This window comes from Trichosurus vulpecula, chromosome 2, assembly GCF_011100635.1.
Source record: "Trichosurus vulpecula isolate mTriVul1 chromosome 2, mTriVul1.pri, whole genome shotgun sequence".
Taxonomy (NCBI): Eukaryota; Metazoa; Chordata; class Mammalia; order Diprotodontia; family Phalangeridae; genus Trichosurus; species Trichosurus vulpecula.
The window spans coordinates 424840480-424864841 of NC_050574.1; the positions used below are offsets into that span (position 1 = coordinate 424840480).

A 24362-nucleotide genomic window follows, 5' to 3' on the forward strand; every position below is an offset into this window, starting at 1 on the left:
AGATAGTGGGAGACAGAAAACAAGTTGACTTAAGACAGTCTCAGAATCACTGGGTTAGGGTATGTTGGGGTGGGCATCTCATTTTCAATCTCTTCATTATTCTTTTTCCACCTGTTCTAGCTGTCATTTGTTGCTCTTACCTCTTCCCCCCTCCAGTGCTCACCCAGGCTCTGTGGCCACAAGGTGCCTCTATCAGTGTTCCAAGTAAGGAAGTATTTAAAGAATATTTGAGGGGCATGGGCAGGGAGTTAGCCTAGTTAGCAGGTAAAGCTGCTCAAGGGACAGGATTAAAGCTGTGGAGATCACATAGTAAAGAAAGGGAAGAAGGCCGAGCCTAGCTTAATACAATAAAATCAAAAGGCAGTGATGATGTGGACCCTAGAGCAATCTCTGGTCACTAAAATAAGATTGTATTACCCAGAGGTGATGTAGTATGATACTGCTGAAGATACTTTTCACATTTACGAAATCCTGGAAATGTCTTTCTATCCTAAAAATAGTATTAACCAGGCGGATTTTTGTTTCCTGTGAATTGCATACTTAGCAGCCAAGGTGACTCATATGAAATAATTTTTATCCTTTTAACTCTTGGAGATAGGTATAAATTCATGTGCATTTTATGTCTTTTTAAGAACCAAATATCTGAAATTAAGAAACGTATTTTGAAGAATTTAAGAAACATTTTTGTTTTATTTAAGTGAAATTACTTTATTCATTGATGATATTTTTTTTCATTGGACTCCAGTATTTTTTCTTGGATGCATGTAAAACCAAGACATACATCGAAATTTGTTTTGTTGAACATTGTTTGTCATCACTGTAGTTACACTTTTTTTTTTCCTTTTTTGGTGGAATTGGATATTCTTTGATAGTACTTTTTGAATTTCCTTATGGAGCAGTTAGTAAGTAAATCTAGAAAATACCTGTTATTAATTCAGTATTGAAATGCTCGTATCTGTGTGTTTTAAATTAACATTGAAGAAAATATTTTTAAGTTTCAAAACTCAGTTTTAGCTTTTAAAAATAAGCACATTGAGAATCCTTCACTAAAATCCTAATCAATTGATGTCTCATTATTGTATGTAAGGGATCCTGGATTCTTGGGGACTCTACTAATGGAGCTAAAAGTTCTTAAAGGTTCCAGCCAGCTGGACAAGAAGGGTCCAGCACCATAAGTGGTGAATTTTTTTCAGCTGCAAGAACTTAGACTATTCATTAAAGTATTCTGTTTAAGAACTCACATAAAATTCACAGGTCCTTGAAGCAAGTATGTTGAGATAAGTGTGATATAAAACTGTATGTTTGAGATGAGTTACTTAAGAAAGCAGCCAAAGTTTTCCATAGTTTATGAATTCTTATGAATGGACCACTAGAGCGTTAACACTCCCCCCATGTTAGTTTCCCTCACTCCTGTTCCCTCCCACTTTTTATTCCTGGCCCTCTTCCCATTCCCCCTTTTTCCCTTCCTCATTTTCCCCCTCTCTGTTGTTGTTGGTTTTTGTTGTCATTGTGGTTATTGTTTTACTTGTTTGCTTTAAAATTTTAAAGACTGGCTACTCTTGGTCAGATCCCACATTTATTCACAGAGGACTTTTGATATACTCAGGTTCTGACCTGGGCTGTCTTGCCCCTCCTTAAGTGTACCCCATGCCCCCTTAGTCTTCAGCTAAGAACTCTCTAGCTCAAGAGATCTGCCAGCCTCAGCCTTTTTTCTTGTACTAAACAGCCCCCATCGAAGACAGCAACTTTACACTACAGAAACAGTTCACTAAATTGAAAACAGGCATATTACCATAGGCAAGATTTTCACATTCCCTCTGATAGACAGAAGCTGGTTATTAGATATGCAATAACAAATCAAGTTAGCATATAAGTCTGATTTATACAATCAGGATTTAGTGCTGGAAAGGACTTTAGAGATTAATTTGTTAATTTAACTAGTGTCCTTAAGAAACCATTATTGGAAACTGCTTTATTTTCTAACTTAAGGGAGGCATTTAGAGTTGTTTAAATTTAGCCCTATGCTTACTGCAACTTTAAAAGCTTTTTCTTTAGAATTCTGAAGCCATTTTCAGCATAGGCGTGTCCTGCTTTTAGAACACTTGACAAGTGAAAGTCTGAACTTTTAGATCTCATAAATCTGCTCATAAAATATGCTGAGATGATGAGAGGAATGGAGATAAAGTTTCAGGGCACTTTGTATAATCATAAAGTGCTGTCTCAGAATTATTATCAACAATAATGTTAATAATGATATGTTTAATGATGGAAGAGGCAAGGAGCACACATTCTTTTTAAGTGATAAAGAACTCAGAAAAGTTGGTCACTTGCTCTTGATCATAGTGACATCCTTGGTAAATTTTAAAAAGCAGTTATCAGTTTACAACATAATAAAGATAGAAACCAGCAGCAATATAAATAGGACATAAAAGATTATGTAGAAAAATTATAATTCCTCCTAGGCTAAAGAGAGCAGAACAATGAGAAAATATTTTAAAAATGTCAACATTGATATCATTGATCAGAGTCTAGATAGTGTATCCAGAGCAGTTTTTGGAGAATTTATAGCACATAGTGCCTATAATTAATAAATGTATTAGGTATGGACTTAATGGTATTAGAAATGGAATAAAATGATAGTTTAAAAGAAAACAGAAAAAGAGAGAGTATTAAGAACAGAAATAAATAGAATAGAAAATGCAAAAAAAAACCCTTTGAATTAATAAATAAAATTGACCTTAAAAATTCATCTCAGTAAACATCTATTACATGCAAGGCATTGCTCATCATCCTGAGAAAAGGCAAAAAATTGTCTCTGCCTTTTAAGCAACACACATTCTGTTGGGAGGTTGGAGTTAACATATATATAGATAGGTAAATTTAAAAAATATATAAAGTCTTTTTGGTGGTATGTTAAAAAATGATATCAGGACACCAAGGAAGTAAAGACTGAGCTGAACCTTAAGGAGACTGATAAATCCAGTCACTTTCAAACCATGCCAGTCAATCAATAAACATTTATTAAGCTCCTCCTATGTGCCAGACATGAGGCAGCTAGGTAGCACAGTGGATACAGTGCCAGGCCTGGAGTCAGCAAGATAGTCTTCTTTAGTTCAAATCTGGCTCCGGACATTTACTAGCTTAACCCTGGGCAAATCACTTCACCCTGTTTGCCTCAGTTTCCTCATCTGTAAAATGAGCTGGAGAAGGAAATGGCAAACCACTCCACTATCTTTACCAAGAAAATCCCAAATGGATATGAATGTATATGTATAGCGTATATCAGACTGCATTCCATCTTGGAGAGGAGGAGAAAATTTAGAACTCAAAATCTTATGGAAGTGAATGTAGAAAACTAAAAAAAAAAATAAAATAAAATTACTTTTGTCTCCTCCCCCCTTCCCCTCCCCCCCAAAAGAAAAGAAAACCCTAAATGGTGTCACAAAGAGTTAGATACTACTGAAAATGACTGAACAACAACAAATGTGTTAAGTGCTGGGGTTACAAGAAGATGAGAGAAGGTTCTTGCTCTTAAGGAACTAATAATCTAAGGGGGGAGACAATATGCAAATAAATACATAGAAATAAAGCTATTTACAGGATAAACAGGAAATAATTAAAGGAGAGAGATAGGGAGGGCTTCTTGTAGAAGGTGTGATTATAGTTGGAACTTAAAGGAAGCCAGAGAGGTCAGTAGTCTGAGTGGAGGCTTTCAGGCAAGGGGGTATCACCAGAGAGAGTCTGGAGCCAAGAGGTAGAGTGTCTTTGTGGAACAGGCAGGAGGCCAATATCATTGTATTGAAGTGTGTGTATTGAGGTGTAAGGTGTAAGAAGACTGGAAAGTAGGAGAGGGTTGTGTTATGAAGGGCTTTGAATGCCAAACAGAGCATTTTGGAAGCCCCTGGGGTTTGAAAGGGGAGGGGTGTGACATGATTGGGGGCCATTTTAGAAAAATTACTTTTTGTGGCTGAATGGAGGATGGACTGGGGTGGGGAAAGACTCGAAGCAGGTCAGTCCACCAGCAGGCTACTGTAGTAATCAAGGCCTGAGACAATAGAGGGGTGTCAGAGTTGGAGGAGAGAAGGGAGCGTATTTTAGAGATGTTGCAAAGGTGTAATCAACAGGATTCGAAAACAGGTTGGATATGGGGGAGGCGGGGGTGAGAGATAGTGAGGAATCTGGGATTACTAATAGGTTATGAGCCTGAGGATGGTGTTATCCTCTACAGTAATAGGAAAGGTGAAAGGGAAGGGAGGATTTAGGGGGAAATATAATGAGTTCTGTTTTGCACATACTGAGTTTAAGATATTTACTAGACATCCAGTTTGAAATATCTCAAAAGACAGTTGGAGATGCAACTTGGAGGTCAGCAGGCACCACCTGGCTCCCTTCCTACAAACATGCTGCTGAACAAGGGTGGAGACAATCATGAAACTGTGCTGACAGAGTCCACTACCAAATTATATTGTATAATCTCAACTGGGCTGTCACTGCTGCAAGGCAGTACTTTTATACATTCCTAATTAATTTACTGTCCCATTTACTACAGTGATTCTTCCAAACCTTTTCATTCACTTCAAACCTCCTATGGCTCAACCCTCTGCCCTTGTTCTTATCTGAAAACTATTTACTGAAAAAATGTAAACCATTCACTAAAAGCTCCCTCTTTTCACCTCTTCTTCATCCATCTCACATCATCCAGAAACCTTCTGCCACTATCTCTTCCTTCAGGAGGTGTCTCCTCATCTTGCAAGAGAAATTTTTCTGGGTGCTCAGGGGATTTAATTCCAACCTATCTTCTCCAAAAGATTGCCACATCTGTCATCCCCAATCTGTCACTTATCTTCAGACTCTTTCTCTCTACTTCCTTGCTCCCTACAAACATGCCTCTGTCACCCCCATCCTTAAAAATCCTTCTTTCTTCCTTATCCCTGCTATTTATTGTACCGTATCTTTCCTCCACGTTATGGCTGAACTCCTTGAGAAGGCTGTCTACAATAAGTCCCTCTACTTCCTTTCTTCTCTTAGCTCTCTACCATGGAGCTTCTTATCTCATTATTCAGCAGAAGGTGCTCTCTCCAAAGTTACTAATCATTTCTTACTTTTCTCAGTCTTTACCTATCTTGACCTTTGTAGACTTTGACTCTGTCAGTCACTGTTTTCTCTATGATACTCTCTTTTTTCTATGTTTTTTTCTCTCCTGGTTCTCCTACCTAGTGATCTCTTACTATTCCTCAGTCTCCTTTATTGGATCTTTATTCAGGTCACACCTGCTAACTGTGAGTGTCCCACAGGGCTCTGTCCTGGCCCCTTTTCCCTCTACATACCATTTCATATTCATCAATTCCCATGGATTCAGTTATCTCTGGGCTGATGATACTTAAATCTTTTTAAAAAATATTTTATTTTTCCCCAATTATATGTTAAAACAATTTTAAAATGTATGTATTTTTAAAGTTTTGAGTTCCAGATTCTATCCCTCCCTCCCTCCCACCTCTCTGCCCTCCCTGAGATGGTAAGTAATCCAGATAGGTTAGATATATATAGGATAGATAGGTTAGTTGTATTGTATAAGAAGACTTGAATAAAAAAGAATGAAAGTGAAAAATAGCATGCTTTATTCTATATTCAGACAATATTTATTCTTTCTCTGGAGGCAGATAACATACTTTATCATAAGTCCTTTGAGATTGTCTTGGATTATTGTATTGCTGGGAATAGTTAAGTCATTCGCAATGATGTACTCAAATCTACTTTGATATGGTGGAGACAGAGCTAATGAGGGAGAATGTTCCATGATAGTCAGTGCAAAAGCTTTGAGATAGGAGATCTAGTGTCATATGTGAAGAATAGAAAGAAGGCCAGTATAAGATAGAGTAGGTGGTAAGTCATAATTCGTAAGAATTAGTATTTTCTACTCTAAGTAAATACTACTATAAGAATAGTAGTATTTTTGATTCTAGAAATAATAAATTTATTATGTAGTCAGACATGCTTTAAGAAAATTGCTTTGGCAGTTGATTAGAGGGTAGATTGGAGTAGAGCATAATATACAGTGGTTAGGAGAAATAAAAGTAAATAAATTTGAATTGGAGCTAATCTAGTGCTTACGTTCTGAACTGGTGAATGGAACTATTATTTCTTTAGAATTCCACCCTAAAGGGCAGTGAGGGAACATGGAGGAAGAAGCGCACTTGAGTGTTCAAAATACCTACAAGTAAAAAGAAAAATACCCTAGAGATGTATATGCTTATCAATCATGTTTACCACTAACATGAAGGATGCCAATACAGAGTCTGAGTTTAGAAGAAGCATTTCCTACAGATCGCTTTTCCAGGTATTTCTTTTTGTGAATGACATTGTGCTGATTTCATCAAGCTATAGTACATTGCAGTCTCCTAAATGAGATACATATTCACTCTAAAGTATTTGTCCTTTCAGTAAAGGGATCACTAAGTGGATGATGAATTTACTAGACAACATGAAGTTGAATGGCAATCTGCAGAACTGATATATTACTATATAAGGCTTGACTAACATTGTAAATGGATGATAAATGGTGCTAAATTCAGTGGGAGGAAAAGAGTGAGCTAGATTGCCTTTGGAAAAAAAAGCCTATCTTTTTTAACATCAATATTTTTCCAGTGATGCCACATTGCCAGTAATATTTGAATACTATATTCTCTGAAGAACTTAGTGGGCAATGATAAGATATATAGTGATTGTGAAGTAAGCTGCTGGCATCTTATCATTGAAGGAAAACTCAGTATGTAAGATAACGTTAGAGAAATGTGTGATTGGAATAAAAGGTGGACTGTTCATGTACCTAAAGTGATACTGATTGCTGATAGGATTACTGATAGGCTGCTGTTGTGTCCCCATGGTACCCACTTAGTGTCAAGAGTTTTAGACAAAGACCCTTAGCATATTGGGTGAAAGTGGCAGCGAATGAAGTGAGGATGAGTGGCAATCTGCACCATTACAGAGATACAGTTAAAGTATTGAAGTTTGTTTTGTGATTGACTCTTCTGAGTAAGGAAATGATTTTTTTCATTCATCATGTTAGAACGCCTTCTACATGAAAGGTGTGAGCTTATAGGTTGCCTTTTAGGTGGTACTTGTAAAGTTTAAGAGTAGTGTTTTTTAGAAAAGGAAAATCAGCTATAGAAAATTTTGTCCAGGATTTTCCTCTGTGTGTGAATCCTGATCAGTTCTCAGATATCTTGACAGACTTGTTCCATGATTTTTTTTATCACTGGGACACAGCAGTAATTGGAAGTTTTTCTTGCCATGTGAAGCTGGCCAAACTTCTTTATGTGATGATGATACATTGTCTACATTTGTGGTGGATAATTAATAATAACTGAAGAAACAAACTGAGTTATATGACCTGTCAGCAAAACAAGCATAATAAATGGCTCAGTGGACTCCCCAGTCAGTCCAAAAACCCTAAATACTGAGACAAATTTTTGTGTATTAAAAGCAATTAGATAGGACCAGCTAATTAAAACAAAACAATTGACCAGGATACAAAATTAGATAATCTGATTTCTACTTGAAGGAAAGATTAGGGACTTTCCAAGTTGGGAAGGGAAAAAGCAAATAGGTGCGATGTTCTGGAATGAGAAAAAGAGGTGTTCTATTCTCCTAACTGTCTATATTCAATTAAAGGGAACATGAAAACAATAACTGATGGGCCAGTATGGAGCCATTTTTCAGATAAGACATATGAGTTTCTTGAGATGTATAATTCCTGGCATCAATCTTTGCATTTGTTTAGGTTTCTAACATAACCTAGGTCCTTGGATAAGGATCTTTAAGCAGCAGATAGATCTGGTCCAGCTTCCCAGCCATGCAGGGCTAGGTTCAAACAATACAATAAAATTTTCTCACAATTCCTATAAGTAGATACATTTTTCTCACAAGACAAAAATTGGACTAGATTCATTACTGAATAAAAGGGAACTAGATTCAGAATTGAGTTACATCATGGAGTCAATGTGGTTCACTCAGTTCCCACAATCTTCTATAACTTACCACAGCATGTGATATGAGACACATCTAAAAGCAAATCTAAGTATCTTTAAATATGCTGTTTATGCCTTCTTCCAAGTTACTAATGAAAATGTTAGGCAACATTGGGCCAATCTTAGATGCCAAAGGCACCCCTAGAGACTTCTATTTAAGCTGCCATCAGACAATTCATGATTACTCTTTGGATCCAGTCATTTATACTCTTCTGAATCCATTTAATTTTGACATCATTGTTCTAGCCCATCTCTCTACATCTTGTCTAGGATACCATGAAAAGTTTCCCTAAGTTTTTGGCTAAAACCCCAGGTATACTATATGTATACTGTTTCTGTTATCTTCCAGTTTAGCAATTTTGCCACAAAAGGAAACGAGGTCATAGTCTGGAATGACCTGTTCTTGATGAAGCCATAATGGTTCTTAGTAATCATTACTTCTTTTTCTAGATGCTCATAATCAATCCTTTTAATAATTCATCCTGGAAATTTTTCAGTAATGTCAGTTAGTCTCACTGGTCTATAGTTTAAAGACTGTTCTTTTTCTTTTTTTGAAAATTCATTTGTCCTCCTCTCCTGTGTTTTCATTCATCTTTCATTTTCCTTTCTCCATGTTCTTGCAAGCGTCATTGGCAGATCCTTCAGGCCAGTGTCTACATTTTATACATGAGGAATCCAGAGCCTGTGGAGCTCAAGTGATTGTTTATACAGAGAGTTAGAGATAGTCAGTATGTGAGCAAGGTTCTCTGCTGAATTCCCATCCAGTACCTTCCTTCCTAGTATTCTTTCACCTGACTGGCTAATCTCATTATTCTCATAGAATTATGCAAAAAAGGGAAGATTTCCTGCAGTAGTATAATTTTGCCAGAACCTTTTCATATAACATGAGCTTCCCTGAAGTTCAGTGTGAACCTTTATAAAGTAACATTTGTAATGAGGATTTGTGTAGGGTATGAGCAAAATTGTGTCTCCCCTGAAGTGTAGCCTAGTTAGGCCTTTAGCACTTCAGTGGATTTGTTATCTCCGTTTTGGAGATTTCAGGGGAGAATGCAGAGTGCACTTTTGTGATAGTCCATTCCAAAGAGTGCTGACTGCCTTAGCTTGTAATAGTGGTACACTAGCAGAATGGTTCAGCAGTTAAAAGATATTTACATAGCCATAGCAAGAAGAGGATATTCAACAAGATTACGCATTGAGGACACCTTCAGTTGCTTTAGCTGATCAAAGGTCCCTTGCTGGATTTGCCTGTTGTTTTCCACTAGCCAAGCATCAGAGTGCTTAGAGCTCCTTGTGGCAACTTTATGTGATAGTGACCAGATAGCAGTGTCAACAGCTTGATTCTGTAGTCTCCTGAGCTGCTCAGATTTCAATACCTTTTAATGAAAAAGTAACCTAACTAGTATGGAGGGAAAGGCATTGTTCTCATCATAGTCCACACCTTGGTGGTAAGGCCTTTAAGGTCCTCTAGAGGTCCTTCCACCACTAATTCACTTAAATATACTGTTACAGGTCAGCTTTGACTTACAGTACTCAAGAATCCTGATGGAGGCAGCTTTAAAGGAAAAGGAAAACCAAACTAGAAACCTACTGCCAGCTAGGATCTCCCCATAGCTAAAAGTCTCCCCATAGAGGGGGGAAAGACAAAATTTTCACCCCACGAGAGGCTGTTGAGGGACTGCCCCCTTTCCACTGGAAATGATTAGACACTTTGGTTGTTGTTGTTGTTGAGTTGTTTTTCTTTAATTGTTTCTTCAGTGGTTTTTCTGACTTTTTGCGACTCTATTTGGGGTTTTCTTGGTAAAGATACTGGAATGGTTTGCCATTTCCTTCTCCAGCACATTTTATAGATGAGGAAACTGAGGCAAACGAAGTTAAATGACTTACGTAGGGTCACACAGCTAGTAAGTGTCAGAGGTCAGATTTGAATTCAGGACTTCCTGACTCCAGGCCTGGTACTCTCTTTCTTGTGTCACTTAGCTGCAACTTTTCTGTGCCCTTTTAGTAATCATAAATTATCCTGAGTAATCATAAGTGATTTCTCATATATAACTTTTCTAAAGTTCTGTTTAGCTCCTTAAGTTTTTTTCTTGTTTATTTTTTTGGGCTATTAGATTTGTTTAAATCTGAAAGGAATACATTAATGCCCCCGATTATTATAGTTTTATTGTCTGTTTCCCCTGCTAATTTGTTTAACTTTTTCCTTTAAGTATTTAGATGCTATGTTGTTCAGTGTATATGTATTAATAAATTAATTTTTTAGGGTAACTTTTAGAATAATGTAGTTTCTTTGTTCAATTCTTTAAATTAGGGATTTTTTTTTTACTATTTTATTTGAGATCATGATTATTACCCTAACTTTTTAAGTTTAGCTGAAGAATAATAGATTTTAATCCAGCCTTGTATTTTAACTCTGTGTGAATCTTTGTTTCAAGTCTATTGTTTGTAAATAATATGTGCTTTACAATTTCTCACCTATTTTTCAGTATATTCTTGCCATCCTTACATGTTCTTACTTATTCGTTGAAGTCACAGTATCAAACTCTATGTTCAGTTTATTTGGATGGTGTTATTGAGTTCTTTGTAAAAGTTTTTCTAACTCTCTTCCCTGTGTAACAGAACAGGTATTGAAGGGGTGGAGCCAAGATGGCAGCTGGAAAGCAGGGACTAGCGTGAGCTCCCTGCTAGGTCCCTCCAAAAACCTATAAAAAATGGCTCTAAACCAATTCTAGAACTGCAGAACCCACAAAATAGCAGAGGGAAGCAGGGCTCAAGCCCAGGATAGCCTGGATGGTTGCTAGGTGAGGTCTTTCGCGCACCAAGCTGGGAGCGGAGCAGAGCCCAGTGTGGGGAGCATGGACCAACCAGACCAGGAGCCAGGCAGAGCGGGCCCTAGCACCCTGAATCAGTGAGCTGCAGCAGTTACCAGACTTCTCAACCCACAAACACCAAAGACAACAGAGAAGGTTAGTGGGAAAAGCTGCTGGGGGCAGGGTGATAGAGTTCTTGGTTGAGCCACTGCCCTGGGGGCAGCAGAGGTGGGGCAGCTACAGAACTACAGCTGCAGTTGCTTCTGGCCCCAGGCCCACCTGGTGGGAGGAATTAAGTGGAGGATCAGAGCAGGAGTGCAGAGCCTGCTGAAGATCTAAGTCCGGTCCAGGTTGGCAGTTCTTGGGGAAGGAGGAGTGGCAGAGCTGGCTATAATAGCTCTGAAATCAACAGCGCATCCCCCAAGCTTAGAGAATAGTACACTTCACTCTACAAGCGGTTATACCCCAATGAAAAACTAGAGGGTCAAGTAAGTTGGTTGGGAACATGGCCAGGCAGCGAAAACACACCCAGATTCAGTCTCAGACCTTGGAATTTTTCTTTGGTGATAAAGAAGACCAAAACATACAGCCAGAAGAAGTCAACAAAGTCAAAGAACCTACAACAAATGCCTCCAAGAAAAACATGAATTGGTCTCAGGCCATGGAAGAGCTCAAAAAGGATTTGGAAAAGCAAGATAGAGAAGTAGAGGAAAAATTGGGAAGAGAAATGAGAATGATGTGAGAAAACTATGAAAAACAAGTCAATGACTTGCTAAAAGAGACCCAAAAAAAATACTGAAGAAAACAATACCTTAAAAAATAGACTAACTCAAATGGCAAAAGAGCTCCAAAAAGCCAATGAGGAGAAGAATACCTTGAAAGGCAGAATTAGCCAAATAGAAAAGGAGGTCCAAAAGACCACTGAAGAAAATACTACCTTAAAAATGAGATTGGAGCAAGTGGAAGCTAGTGACTTTATGAGAAATCAAGATATTATAAAACAGAACCAAAGGAATGAAAAAGTGGTAGACAATGTGAACTATCTCATTGGTGGGAAGGGAAGAGGGGAGAGAATTTGGAACTCAAAGTTTTAAAAACATGTTCAAAAACAAAAAAAAAAGTTTTTGCATGCAACTAGAAAATAAGATACACAGGCAATGGGGCATAGAAATTTATCTTGCCCTACAAGAAAGAAAGGGAAAAGGGGATGGAAGGGGAGTGGGGTGACAGAAGGGAGGACTGACTGGGGAACAGGGCAACCAGAATATACACCATCTTGGAGTGGGGGGAGGGTAGAAAATTTGTAATTCACACTCTTGTGAAAATCAATGCTGAAAACTAAATATATTAAATAAATTAAAGCTAAAAAAAAAACAGGTATTCATTCATAAGTCACAGTTGTTTTGTTGGTGTTTTAAAAAAAAACTTATTATATTCATTGCAATGTGAGATGAGCAAGTGTCCCATAAAATAATTTTTCTTGTCTTTGGGCACATGATAAAATCAACTTCAAAGATTCCTTGCATTTAGCCGCAACTTTCTTTTTTTCATCTGGTTTTATTTATAAGAAGAATTGATGATTCAGTTCCTCGGGTGCCATGTCTACTTATTGATCATTGGACAATGATTTCACATTAAGAGAACTTATCATTAATTGTATTAAAGTCTACCTGTGGCCTAAAAATTGGATTTTTAGTGCCTCCTTCCTTTTCTGCCACCTTGCTACTGTCATTATAGAGAAAGGGACCACATAGAAATGAAGATAATTTTGTACCTTTGTTTCATGGGATTGTCATAGCTGAAGAATTCATTACCAAGGGGCTAGCCTGCTAGCCTCTCTCTGCTTACCTAAGTTGGTCCTCAGAAAGTACACTTGGTCTATTAACAGGACCATACTCAAAGATTTTCTAGCATACTAGAATCTTCTACACCTTAGGCTCTTGAGAACCTAGGGTCGTCTTTACACCATGATGAGGTGTTGGAGTAGAACTTTGTGGAGGTTTAGCAAAATAAGAAAGATTGCCCTCCCCCAGGAAACATCTGCCCTCCCCCCTTCCCAGTTACTCAGAGGGACATACTGTCCCACAGGTTATCCCACCATCTGTTACAGAGGGACACACACACACACTCACATGCGCATGTGCGCGTGCACACACACACAGAACACGAATGACAGTGGAACTCAGAAAGCCAAGACAACTCAGACTTTTAAGGACATGTCTACACTGGAATTTTTTTCTGACTCCAGCATTATTTATTCCTCTATATTGTGACTGTAGTGATGTTAGGTCAGTGAGCTTTTTTATTTGCAGAACCAGAGGTCTTTTGCAGATCTGTTCTTTGCCAAACTGGTTCCTGCTGGTGCTTGTGCTAAGCTGTGCTCTTCTGCCATCTTAAACTGCTATATGGTCTTTTCCGTTGTAGGGGAAGGTGGTATAATCTATTTTATTGGTTTATAGTCCTAGCTGTTTCACCTCTTCTGTGAAGTAGACCCTAAATAAAGACATCTGACTAGCTAGCAAGAGAGGACCATAGACATTTAAGTTTGGATTTTTAGTTCCCCGTTTTTGCCTCTGAAATGATTCTGCTCCTTGTAACTTATTCTACTCTTTCACATTCATTTCCTTTGCACTTCCACGATGCTAGTTTTGGTCCATGTGATTTTCATCCCAGGAGCTGAATGAAACCGAGTTGGCAGCCTTTGACCTACCTCCTTGCGTGTTAAAAAGTACTTCCTCTACCTAAACTTGAACCCAAACCCATTAGCAAATTTACTCCATAGTTTTTTCCCATAATTATTTTTAAGTAGTTTGCATGACCTTTAGAGGGTAAAAACATGGAAATGAAATCAGAAGCTATGGTACCAATTGGCTTGTACTACTAAGCCTCAATTTACCTGAGAAATATGTTAATGTACCACATAGATTTGCCAGTCTTATAATGCTGTAATGAAATTATGAAGTAATGTGATACAGAAGGAGGAAGGAAAGCATCTATGCTTAATATTAATGCTTATATCACAACTAATCATGTGCTTCTAAATCTATATCCCTTGATATATCTGTTCAGTTCATTTGTGCAATGACTAATATATTTTAGCAATCATTTAATTAGAAAGTTATCTATGAGCAATTTTTTTTTAGCTTTTACAAAAAGAAATTTCCTTTAAAGAGACAGCAAGAATAAACATACTAACGTTTTCCCCAGCGCTACACTACTTTGATCTGTAGGGGTGATTTGGCTAGAAACTTAGTTAGGTTCCTACATAGCATTTGTCACATCCGAAGGCAGCATTGCGGACTACTAAAGTCCTACTGTGCTGGGGTTGCAAAGGTTACTGTAAAGATTGCTTCTAGCTCCTTGGGCCCAATGCTGGGCCTGTTGTAGCACCTGGTCTAGTTTCAGACTCCAGGATTCCTATAACTTATATTCCCAACCCAGACCAGAGACTTCAGTTCATGAACCTAGAATGAAAAAAACTAATGAAAGATCCATGGAAGCCCCATTTCTCTGAGGCTATGTATAGCTTCAGATAGGAAAGACTTCAGGATCATTCCCCTTTGAGCATGGTTTTTCCATCTCATGCTATCTCCCCACTGTAGTGCAGCTGAAGACCATGAGGCAAATAGCCTTTCAGTAATTCAGTATTTAAATGTTGTCTTTGCCCAGGTGTGCATATATCACTGGAAAATGCTCTGTAACTGAAAGGAGAAATGGATGATCTCTTGTGTGTTTTGCGCTTGAAAACATCCTAATTATGGCGTGTTCTCTATTTTGTTGTTGAACCATTGTCTACTGTTGTCTATTTAGAGGATGGAAGGAGAGAAACATTGAACTTATTGGTGAAATTCGCCCTTTTAAGGAAGACACTACAAAATTATGTCATGAAAGTTTTGCAGTTTTTTTTTGAGACCAAACATATTTAGTACTGGTAGTCAGTACCACATGTTCCTTGAATTTATAGCTCTATACTATACCTTATCTTCTTTGTTTACCAAACATTATACTGTATACTTATGTTTTACAAATGAAACTTTTAGTTTAATACAGGGAATGCCACACAGATTTCCACAGGAAAGCATTTTCATTGTTTTCATTTGGCGAGGAGTCTTTTAAGTATCTCTTAGATGCATTTTAATGTAGTTTACTACCATGTCTACTCTACCAATTTTCTCCACAAATAAAATTAAATCACCAGATATTTGTGGATAACACGTCCAGTGCAGGGTGTAGGCATTGTCAAAGATGTACAGGAATGTAGGTTTAGGGCTGGAAGGAACTTCAGGGATCATTTATTTAGTTCCTCCCTTTCTTTTCCTCTCAACAGCCTCAACACATCTTACAGATAAGAAAATTGAGGCCCAGAGAGAGATGACTTATCCAGATTACATAGCTGTTAAATAGCAGATTCCAGATCTGAACCCAGTTCCTTTGACTCTACGTGTATTGCTTCTTCCACAGTATCACATGTTCTTTTGATCAATAGTATTTGTGCAGCTTATTGCAAGTTTTTTTCCTGTGTTGCTTGCTCATTTCTTTATCTCTTTCATTATTTCTCTTTTGAAGTTCTTCGTTGCTTCCCCCCTTTTTTTCCTTTCTCTTTTTATTTATTTGTTCATTTTAGAGGCATATTGTGCAGGGCAGGAAGGAGTAGGATTCTTTTTGACTTTTTATTTTGTCATCTAGTAGTAACTTAGTTCCCTCTGCCACTGTTCTAATCAAGATCTTCACTTCCTTACGCCTAAATTACATTACAAGATTTCTAACAGACTTCCCTATTTCTAGATCCTTGTTTCTACCAGATGATTCCTATGTCTCTAGGTATCACATTTATTTTCCTAAAACTAGCTTTATATCATCTCAGTCCCTTCCTTATGGATTTTCTCTGGCCTCTGATTACCTAAACAATGCAATCCATACTATAAAGTTGGCATTCAAAGCTGTCTACGATTTGGCCCTTACCTACCTTTTTTAGACCTTTTTCCTATTGCTCCCTTATGGAAATTTTTTGCTGCAGATAAGACTTGTTTATTTCCTAAACATGTCTTTCTTATTTTCTCACATTTGCTCTCGTCTAGAATACTTTCATTCTTCCTTCAAAAATCTAGCTTCAAGGCTGATTTGCCTTTTTTCCCTTGACCATCACAAACTCACATGTAGTTCTGCCTTGAGATTACTGTAGAAATGAAGATACCGGGGAGGGTCACTTACTAATCAGAACAAAAATCACGATAGTATTTCATCCTTAACCTCCAAGGAATTTACTCTGATCTTGGACTGACTGGGGCCAAAATTTGGTTGACTGCTAGTCCTGTCCTCTCAGCCTAAAGGGAGGTAGATAGCAGAAGTTGTATAAGAGCCAAGGTAGCAAGATAGAAACCAAAGGAAAAACCATATAGAGGAGAGTTGCCTTGGAGCAGCCACAGCAAATGCTGGGGTGGGAGATTGGTGGAGCCGAAGTCTTGGACAGCAATTGCTGTGGAGGCAGGACCTGAGCTTCAGGATTAATGTCACTGGTGTTGGGTTCTGGGATTTAGAGGCATGTCTGTGCAGATCTTATGTTTTCTCAATTTATCTAGAAGAGTGATCCAAAGCTGGTGGATCCTTACTCACCCTTCCTCCCTTTCTTTCCTTGGGAAGAGATATTTCTGATTAAGAATAAGAATCTCATTGCCTTTTTTTTTTAACTTCTGTCATTATTATCCTTTGCATTGCTGATCTGTGTTTTATTATTCAAATGAAACAGAGACTCAAAAGGGGAGCTCCGTAAGGCAGGGAATAAATGTATATATATATTGCAATTGTGGCATACAGAAATTTTCTGTCTGGAGACTCAAGCTGCAGATATAGAATGACTGATTCGTAGTTTCATAAATTCTCAGGGCAACAAGAGAGGATGTTAGACCCAGATCTTTTTAAGCAAAGGAATCAGCAGCTTTCTCTCTTGGAGGCTGACTGGTTTGGATTGGTGTGGAAGGTGGGGCCTCCCACAAGGAAGCTGAAACTCTTGGGAGGCGGGGCCTGGGCTTTGTAGTTTTTCAGTTGTTCCAAGTTCCTGTGGCGGCTTCTCGGTCTGCATAGGGGTTCCTCAGGAGACAATTAAGATGATCTGGCACTCCTGTCTCTTTGAAGACTTGCCACATTTTGTTGTGTGCTACACAGTCAAAGGCTTTAGTGTAGTCAGTGAAACAGAAGTAGATGTTTTTCTGGAGTTCCCTTACTTTCTCTGGATGTTGGCAGTTTGGCCTCTAGTTCTCTGCCTCTTTGAAAACCGGCTTGCTCTTTTGTTAAATCTCGGTTCCTATATTGTTGAAGCCTAGCTTTACAGAATCTTAAGCATAACTTTGCTGGCATGTGAAAAGAGTGCAATTGTTCAGTAATTTGAGCATTCCTTGGCATTGCCTTTCTTCAGGATTGGGACATAAACTTATCTTTTCCAGTCCGGTGCCCAGTGTTGTGTCTTGCAAAGTTGTGGGCGTATTGAGTGCAACACTTTAACAGTATCATCTTTTAGGATTTTAAATCAGGATTGTCCAACCTTAGGTTTTTATTGAAACAATAGATAATATATTTTGATTTGCCATTTTAGTGAGAGGTCTTCGGTAGCTTGGCTTCCTTTACTAAAGTAGGTAAATTTCGATGCCTGTAGACAGGCTGCATTAATCCGTGAGCTGTATGCGGCCAGCAGGCTGCATTTTGGACAGCCCTGTTTTAAATAGCTCAGCTGGAGTTCTATCACCTCCACTAACTTTATTTTGAGCAATGCTTTCTGAGGCCCACTTGACTTCATTCTCCAGGGTGTCAGGGTCTAGATCAGTAACCACACCATAGTGGTTGTTAGCTATTTTAAGATCTTTCTTGAGTAGTTCTTTTGTATATTCTTGCCACTTCTTCTTAATCTCTTCTGCTTCTGTTAGATTCCTACTTTTATCATGCCATTTTTTGCATGGAACTTTCCCTCGATACCCCAGATTTTCCTTGAAGGAGATCTATTTTCTTTCTCATTCTATTGTTTTCCTTTATTTCTTTGCAATTCTCATTTAAGAAAACCTTCTTACCTCTCCTTGCTATTCTCTGAAATTCTGCATTCAGTTGGGTATATCTTTCCTTTTTGTCCTTTCCCTTTCCCTTTCCTTCTTTCCTCAGTTATTTGTAAAGCCTCATCAGACAAGTGTTTTGCTTTCTTGCTCTTATTTTTCTTTGGAATTTTTTTTTTTTTGCTACTTCCTGTACGGTATCGTGAACTAATGTCCATAGTTCCTCAGGCACGCCACCTACCAGATCTAATCCCTTCAATCTATTCATCACTTCTCCTTCATATTCATAAGGGGTGTTATTTAGGTTATACCTGTACAGTCTGATGATTTTCTCTACTTTCTTCAATTTAAGTCTGAATGTTGCAATAAGAAGCTCATGATCTGAGCCACAGTCAGTTCCAGGTCTTGTTTTAACTGTTTTAACTGATAGAGCTTCTCCACCTTTGACTGCAGAGTATATAATCAGTCTGATTTCAATATTGGCCATCCGGTGATGTCTATGTGTAGAGTCACCTTTTGGATTGTTGAAAAAAAAAATGTTTGTTATTGCCCGGGAGTTATCATGACAGATCTCTATTAGTCTCTGCCCTACTTCATTTTGTCCTCCAATGCCAAACTTGCCTGTTATTCCAAGTATCTTTGATTTCATACTTTAGTATTTCAATCCTCTGTGATGAATGTGAAATCTTTTTTGGTGTTATTTCTAGAAGATGTTGTAGGTCTTCATAGAACTGATCTACTTTGGCTTCTTTGACATCAATGGTTGGAGCATAGACTCACATTACTGTGATGTTGTATGATTTGCCTTGGATTTGACCAGATATTATGTGGTCGTTTATACCCCAGCACTACTTTTTTTGCCTTTTTGTTGACTATGAGGGCTACTCTATTTCTTCCAAGGTATTCTTGACCACAGTACTGGGCAATAGGTAGTGATCATTTGAATTAAACTTACCCATTCCTGTCCATTTAAATTCCCTGACATCCAAGATGGTGATATTTAATCTTTCCATCTCCTATTTCACCACATCCAGCTTACCTTGCTTAGTTCGTAGATCTTATATTCTAGGTTCCTATGCAATACTAATTTTTATAGCATCAGACAATTCTTTCATCACCAGGCGCATCTACAGCTGAGCTTTCTTTCGTCTTTGACCAGGCCACTTCATTAGTACTGGAACTGCTTGTAGTTGTGCTTTTCTCTTTCAGAGTCGCATATTGGACACCTTCCAACCTGAGAGGCACATCTTCTGATGGCATCTCTTTTATCATTCTAGATACTTCTTCCATTTTTTTTTTTTGTGGCCAGTTTGAAAACCAAAGTACTCATGGGGAGGAGCTGTGGGAGTTGCTAGAGAGAAATTCACATCCAGAGGGAGAAGATGAAGGAGTGATTGAGAAATTGTAACCATAGGCACACGAAGGTGAATGAAAGGGAGTAAAACCCCCAGGAAACCCTATGCACCAGCCCCTCATAGCACCACATCACATCATGCTGGACCTGCATTTCTCTCACCTATGAATCTTGAAAGCATGAATCATTAATTTGGATCTTATCTGAGATATACACACGTAAGCATATATTATATACATATATATATGTACACATATAACCCTAACCCTAAACTCTAACCCTAACCCCAAATATGTGTGCTAATTCTAAAACCTACATACATATTACCTTATATTGCTTGCTGTTTTTTCAAGTATCTCTAGCTTAATTCTCCAGTTAAACAGTGATCTGTTTGCCAACAAAGAAAACTGTGTCATATTTCTTTTCCCCCTAGCATACCTTTTTGCATTTAGTAAAGTCTCAGTAAGTATTTGGTGATTGAATGGCTGAAATCTTATAAAAAAATTCCTGTGCTTATGAATACAGATGTTATTTGCTTAAAAAAAATCTAAGTTAAAAAGGCCATATAGTATGTTGGGAAGAATGCTAGATTTTGGTTCAGAAAGGACCTATGTTCACATCTGAGTTGCACCATTTATTGACTCAAACTGGGATGATTGGTGATGTTATGGAAGAAATAGGATTTTTGAGAGGTCTTGAAGTTAGATATTGAATAGATGAAAGTGAGTCAGGAGGATAATCCAAGCAGGTATAAGCATATGAACAGGTCCTCATCACCTCATGCCTGGTCTGTTGGAATAGCTTTCTGGTTAGTCTCCCTGTCTCAAGACTCTCCTCACTCCAGTACATTCCCCAGTCAGCTCTCAAAAATAAGTGCAGACTTGACCATGGGGCCCTCCCTATTCAGTAAACTCTGGTGATTCCCTATTACCCCCCAGGATCAGAATCTTCTGTTTGGCTTTTAAAGACCTTCATAATTTGGCCCTCTTCTATCTTTCCGGGTTTCTTACACCTTATTCCCCTTCACATCCATTTCACTGTAATTTATATTTAAGATGGAATTCTTTTTTCATTTGCTCATTCTTCTATCCTACTTTCTGACTTTGTATTTTGTTAGAGGCAGTCTCAGATTACTTATGGAGAAAATGTCTAGATTGGTCCTGTTGCTATTTTCTTGGTTAATGAATTTTGGGTTTACTTAACCATAAAATAATTTTAATACAGTTATATGTTAAAGTAGATCATTGGTTTTTGAAAACTAGATAGCCTTAAGAGAAATCTTAGTGTATTGATTAACAGCTTAAATAATTTTTAAACAATATATTGTTTTATCTGCACAAGGTCTTCAGTTAAATAGGTTGTTTGAGAAATTCTACCTCTGGAAGTTTCTTTGGCTACCGTAGCACAATTATTTCTTCTTCTGTGGTGTCCCTATAGCATTTATTGTCTGGATTGCTTATTACACACATTTTTTATGATTTGTAGTGTTTTTTTTTTTTTTTTGCGGGGCAGTTGGGGTTAAGTGACTCGCCCAAGATCATACAGCTAGTTCATGTGTCAAGTGTCTGAGGCCAGATTCAAACTCAGGTCCTCCTGACTCCAGGGCCAGTGCTCTACTCACTGTGCCACCTAGCTGCCCCATTTTGGGAGGCAATCAGGGTTAAGTGACTTGCCCAGGGTCACACAGCTAGTAAGTGGCTGAGGCTGCATTTGAACTCAGGTCCTTTTAACTCCAGGGCTGGTGTTCTATGCACTGTGCCACCTAGCTGCCCAGATTTGTAGTGTTTTAACTATCTTGTATTTGTATTTATTTTCTTTATATTTATTCTGTATCTCGAATATAAGCTCCTTTGGAGTAGTTAGTGATTAATTTATTCTTTGTCTTGTGTTCCCAGTGCCTAACATAGCACCTGGTACATATATACTATAGTAGAAACTATTGTTGAAGTGTGTGCCCTTTTTTCCTTCAGATGAGCACCTCATTCATTTTGCCCAAAAATACTAAGTTTAGCGACTTACTTGGCTTTTGCAACTGTCAAATTATTTTTTTCTCTGAAATCTCTCCAAACTGTCATCCTTCAGACTGCTGCCAGAATAATGTACATTCTGTATAAATCTGGCTATGCCTCTGACCAGCTCAGGAGTCAAGTATTTCACTGCTGCCTGCCAAATCAAAGTCAGACCCCTTTCTTTGCTTGGCATTCAAGACTCATAGTTTGGTGCCATTATGTTTTCCCAGCATCATTTCATATTTTTCTGTTCCTCAAATGCTATATTCCATTAAAACCAAACCTTTCTCTTTCCCTCTGATCACATGCTGCACTTCCCTATTTAGCCCACTTTCCTCGTACTTACTATACACCTTGAATGTTCTCTCTCCCTACCCCTTTGTTGTTGTCTCACCTACCTCGCCTTCTTACCACTTCTGTGATCTACCACCAATCTCAAATGGCATTTTAAAAAAAACTCTTCAGCATACTTATAAGTAGCCTCAAACACTAGCTGTGTGACCCTGTTTACCTTAGTTTCCTCATCTATAAAATGAGCTGGAGAAGGAAATGGGAAACCCCTCCAGTGTCTTTGCCAAGAAAAAACCCAAGTGGATCATGAAGAGTCAGACATAACTGAAAAATGACTGGACAGCAGCAGCAGAAAATGAGAGAGGGTTTGACTAGTTGACCCCCAAGGTCCGTTCTGGATTTGAATCTATGATTCTCTGTTCCTTTTAACTGCAATATTTTGCATACAATATTAATAAATATTAGTTAAATGAAATACAGGTTTTTATTTCATACAGTATTGCCTTGTGTGTCTTTGGTGCTTGACAAAATACTTTAACATATACTATCTAATTTTATTGCTATGAATATTCCTATTCCTGTGAGATCACTGGAACAGATTATTACTGTAAAAGAGGCAGCATAGCATACTAGTTAGAGTGTTAGACTTGGAGGAAGGAAGACCTGGGCTTACCACCTCCAATACATGGGTAAGTCAATGAACCTTTCTGACCTTTGGTTTCATCATGTGTACAACTGGAGATAATGCAGTACCTACTTCACAGTGTTCTGAAGTTCAAGTGAGATGATGGAGGCAAATCTACTTCAAGTTTTAAAGCATGATGGGAGTTCCAATTATTGTTGTACTGTCCCTTCCTTTAGGGGGAGGTTCTTTTACACCCTACTCCAGAATAGAGAGTCCCAATTTTTAATTTATGGCTGTGTTGATATTGTAATAATTTAAGTCCAAGTTGTCGTCCTGCAAATTTTATGTTTAATGATGCTTGAGTACGCAGATATATGACAAGTAGCAATTGAGCTGGTTGAAATAAGGGCTTTGCCCACAAGTGTAGGTGGTTAAATGATGATAAAACAGTATTGGAAAATGCTGAGAGAATATTATTGGTGTAGTAAGAGAATCCTCCTGGCCCTGGGAGGCAGGGGATATTTCTTTTCTAGTCCCTCCCTGATATTCATTCCCTGTCTCTTCTTTTACAAGTCACTTAATGTTTCTGGACCTCATTTTTTCTTCCACAAATTGAATGCATTGAATTAGATGACCTTGAGCAACCTTTCTAGTGCTAATGTTATATGATAAAGTGACATTTTTATTTATTCTTAGTTGCTTAACTTTCTCTTATATAATATTGGCTTTGGAAATGCTACTCATTTTTTTTGAAAGTCATACCAGACAACCATATGGAATTATCTGTAGTTTTAAAAATGTAGTTATTGCCAAACTTAGCATGCAAGCCTGCAGAAATAGTTACTCAGTTATTCAGCAAGCATTTTTTAAATGCCACTTTGTGCCATGTACTGGGCCAGGCTCTGGAAATATAAAGATAAGAATAGGACAGCTCCTGTCCTCACGGAGCTTATAGTCCATTAAGGGAGAGAACACGTAAAAAATTACGTGTCTTCAAAAATAAATGCATGATAAATGTTGAGGAGAACTGCTGGCAGAATCAAGAAGGGTAGAGAGATTAAAGCAAAGACTATATCCAAATAAATACCTTTCTGACATGGCCAAGTGTAGCAACAATCTGGCTAGCAGCTGTTGGGGGGTATAAGACCCAACAAGAGCAGCAACAAGAGCTGCCAGCACAGATTCATTTGATCTGCTTTACTAAAGAAAGTAACTTTCTGGGGTTAACAGTCTTACTTTAATCCAACATACAAATATCATTCACTTAGTTCAGGAGGAAAAGCTAGCAAGCTGAACTTCAGAGCAAATACAAACAAATTACAAACACACGCAATATAAACAGACCAAATCACAATTCATAGTTACCAGGAAAGCATCAACCTCTGGGTTTACGAACTGGGGGCTCTTAACAGTGACTGCCCAGAGTCTCCACATCAACACTCCTCCATGAGTGAGAGCCCCAGACAGAATGCTAACCTTAGGGTTTTTATATCCTGTTCAGGGCTGGAAGGATTTACACCTAGTTAGCAAAAGGGTGTGGGCCTGGGGCTTTGCATCTAATAAGGCTCAATCAAAGACACTTAATTTAGCATTCTAAAACAGTAAAATAAGTCCTACCTTGATTACCAATACACCAGGTTAGGATTTGAGAAATGTTTTCTATTAAGGTTTGCAGTTTGAAAATGACTTCTCTTCTGACTCTTCCTTTTTAGGAAACACATGAAATTGTGGCAATCAAGAAATTCAAGGACAGTGAAGGTATGTTTTTCTGTATATTGAAGTTTTTATATGCTGTTTATAGAATAGATATGCCTTATCAAGCAAAAACCTTATAACCATCTGAGATTTTAAAATAACAGCCTCAAGAGATGGAGTAATAGGCCTTTTCTAGGACTTTGATTTGGAATATTAAGTCCATTTTATGGGAATAACTGAAAATCACCATCATTAGCTGCGAGAAAATCCATTTTTAGCTGAAGATGTGATCAGTGATCAGGAAAATGTTTTATAAAATCTAGGTAGAAAGAATAATCTTTAACTTGACCCCATATCACCGGTATGAGCAAATTGTGTAATTTGAATTAGGTATTTCTATACTTTCATACATACTCTGTAAATTACTATATTAGAGCTTTTGGTATCACCTATTATGATTTTTCTTTCATAGACAAAGTTGGAAATTTAAGGTAGGGTGATCATGGTGTGTCATATA

General features: G+C 37.9%; 1 protein-coding gene across 2 annotated transcripts in view; it reads left to right on the top strand.

Moving 5' to 3' along the window:
* CDKL5 (cyclin dependent kinase like 5) overlaps positions 1–24362 on the top strand; it is a 264370-nt gene that overhangs the window by 120862 nt on the left and 119146 nt on the right. For both annotated transcript variants that reach the window (XM_036743412.1, XM_036743411.1), the window contains one exon: positions 23863–23908. In XM_036743412.1, the coding sequence (XP_036599307.1) occupies positions 23863–23908 (46 nt within the window). The remainder of the gene's footprint in view (positions 1–23862; positions 23909–24362) is intronic.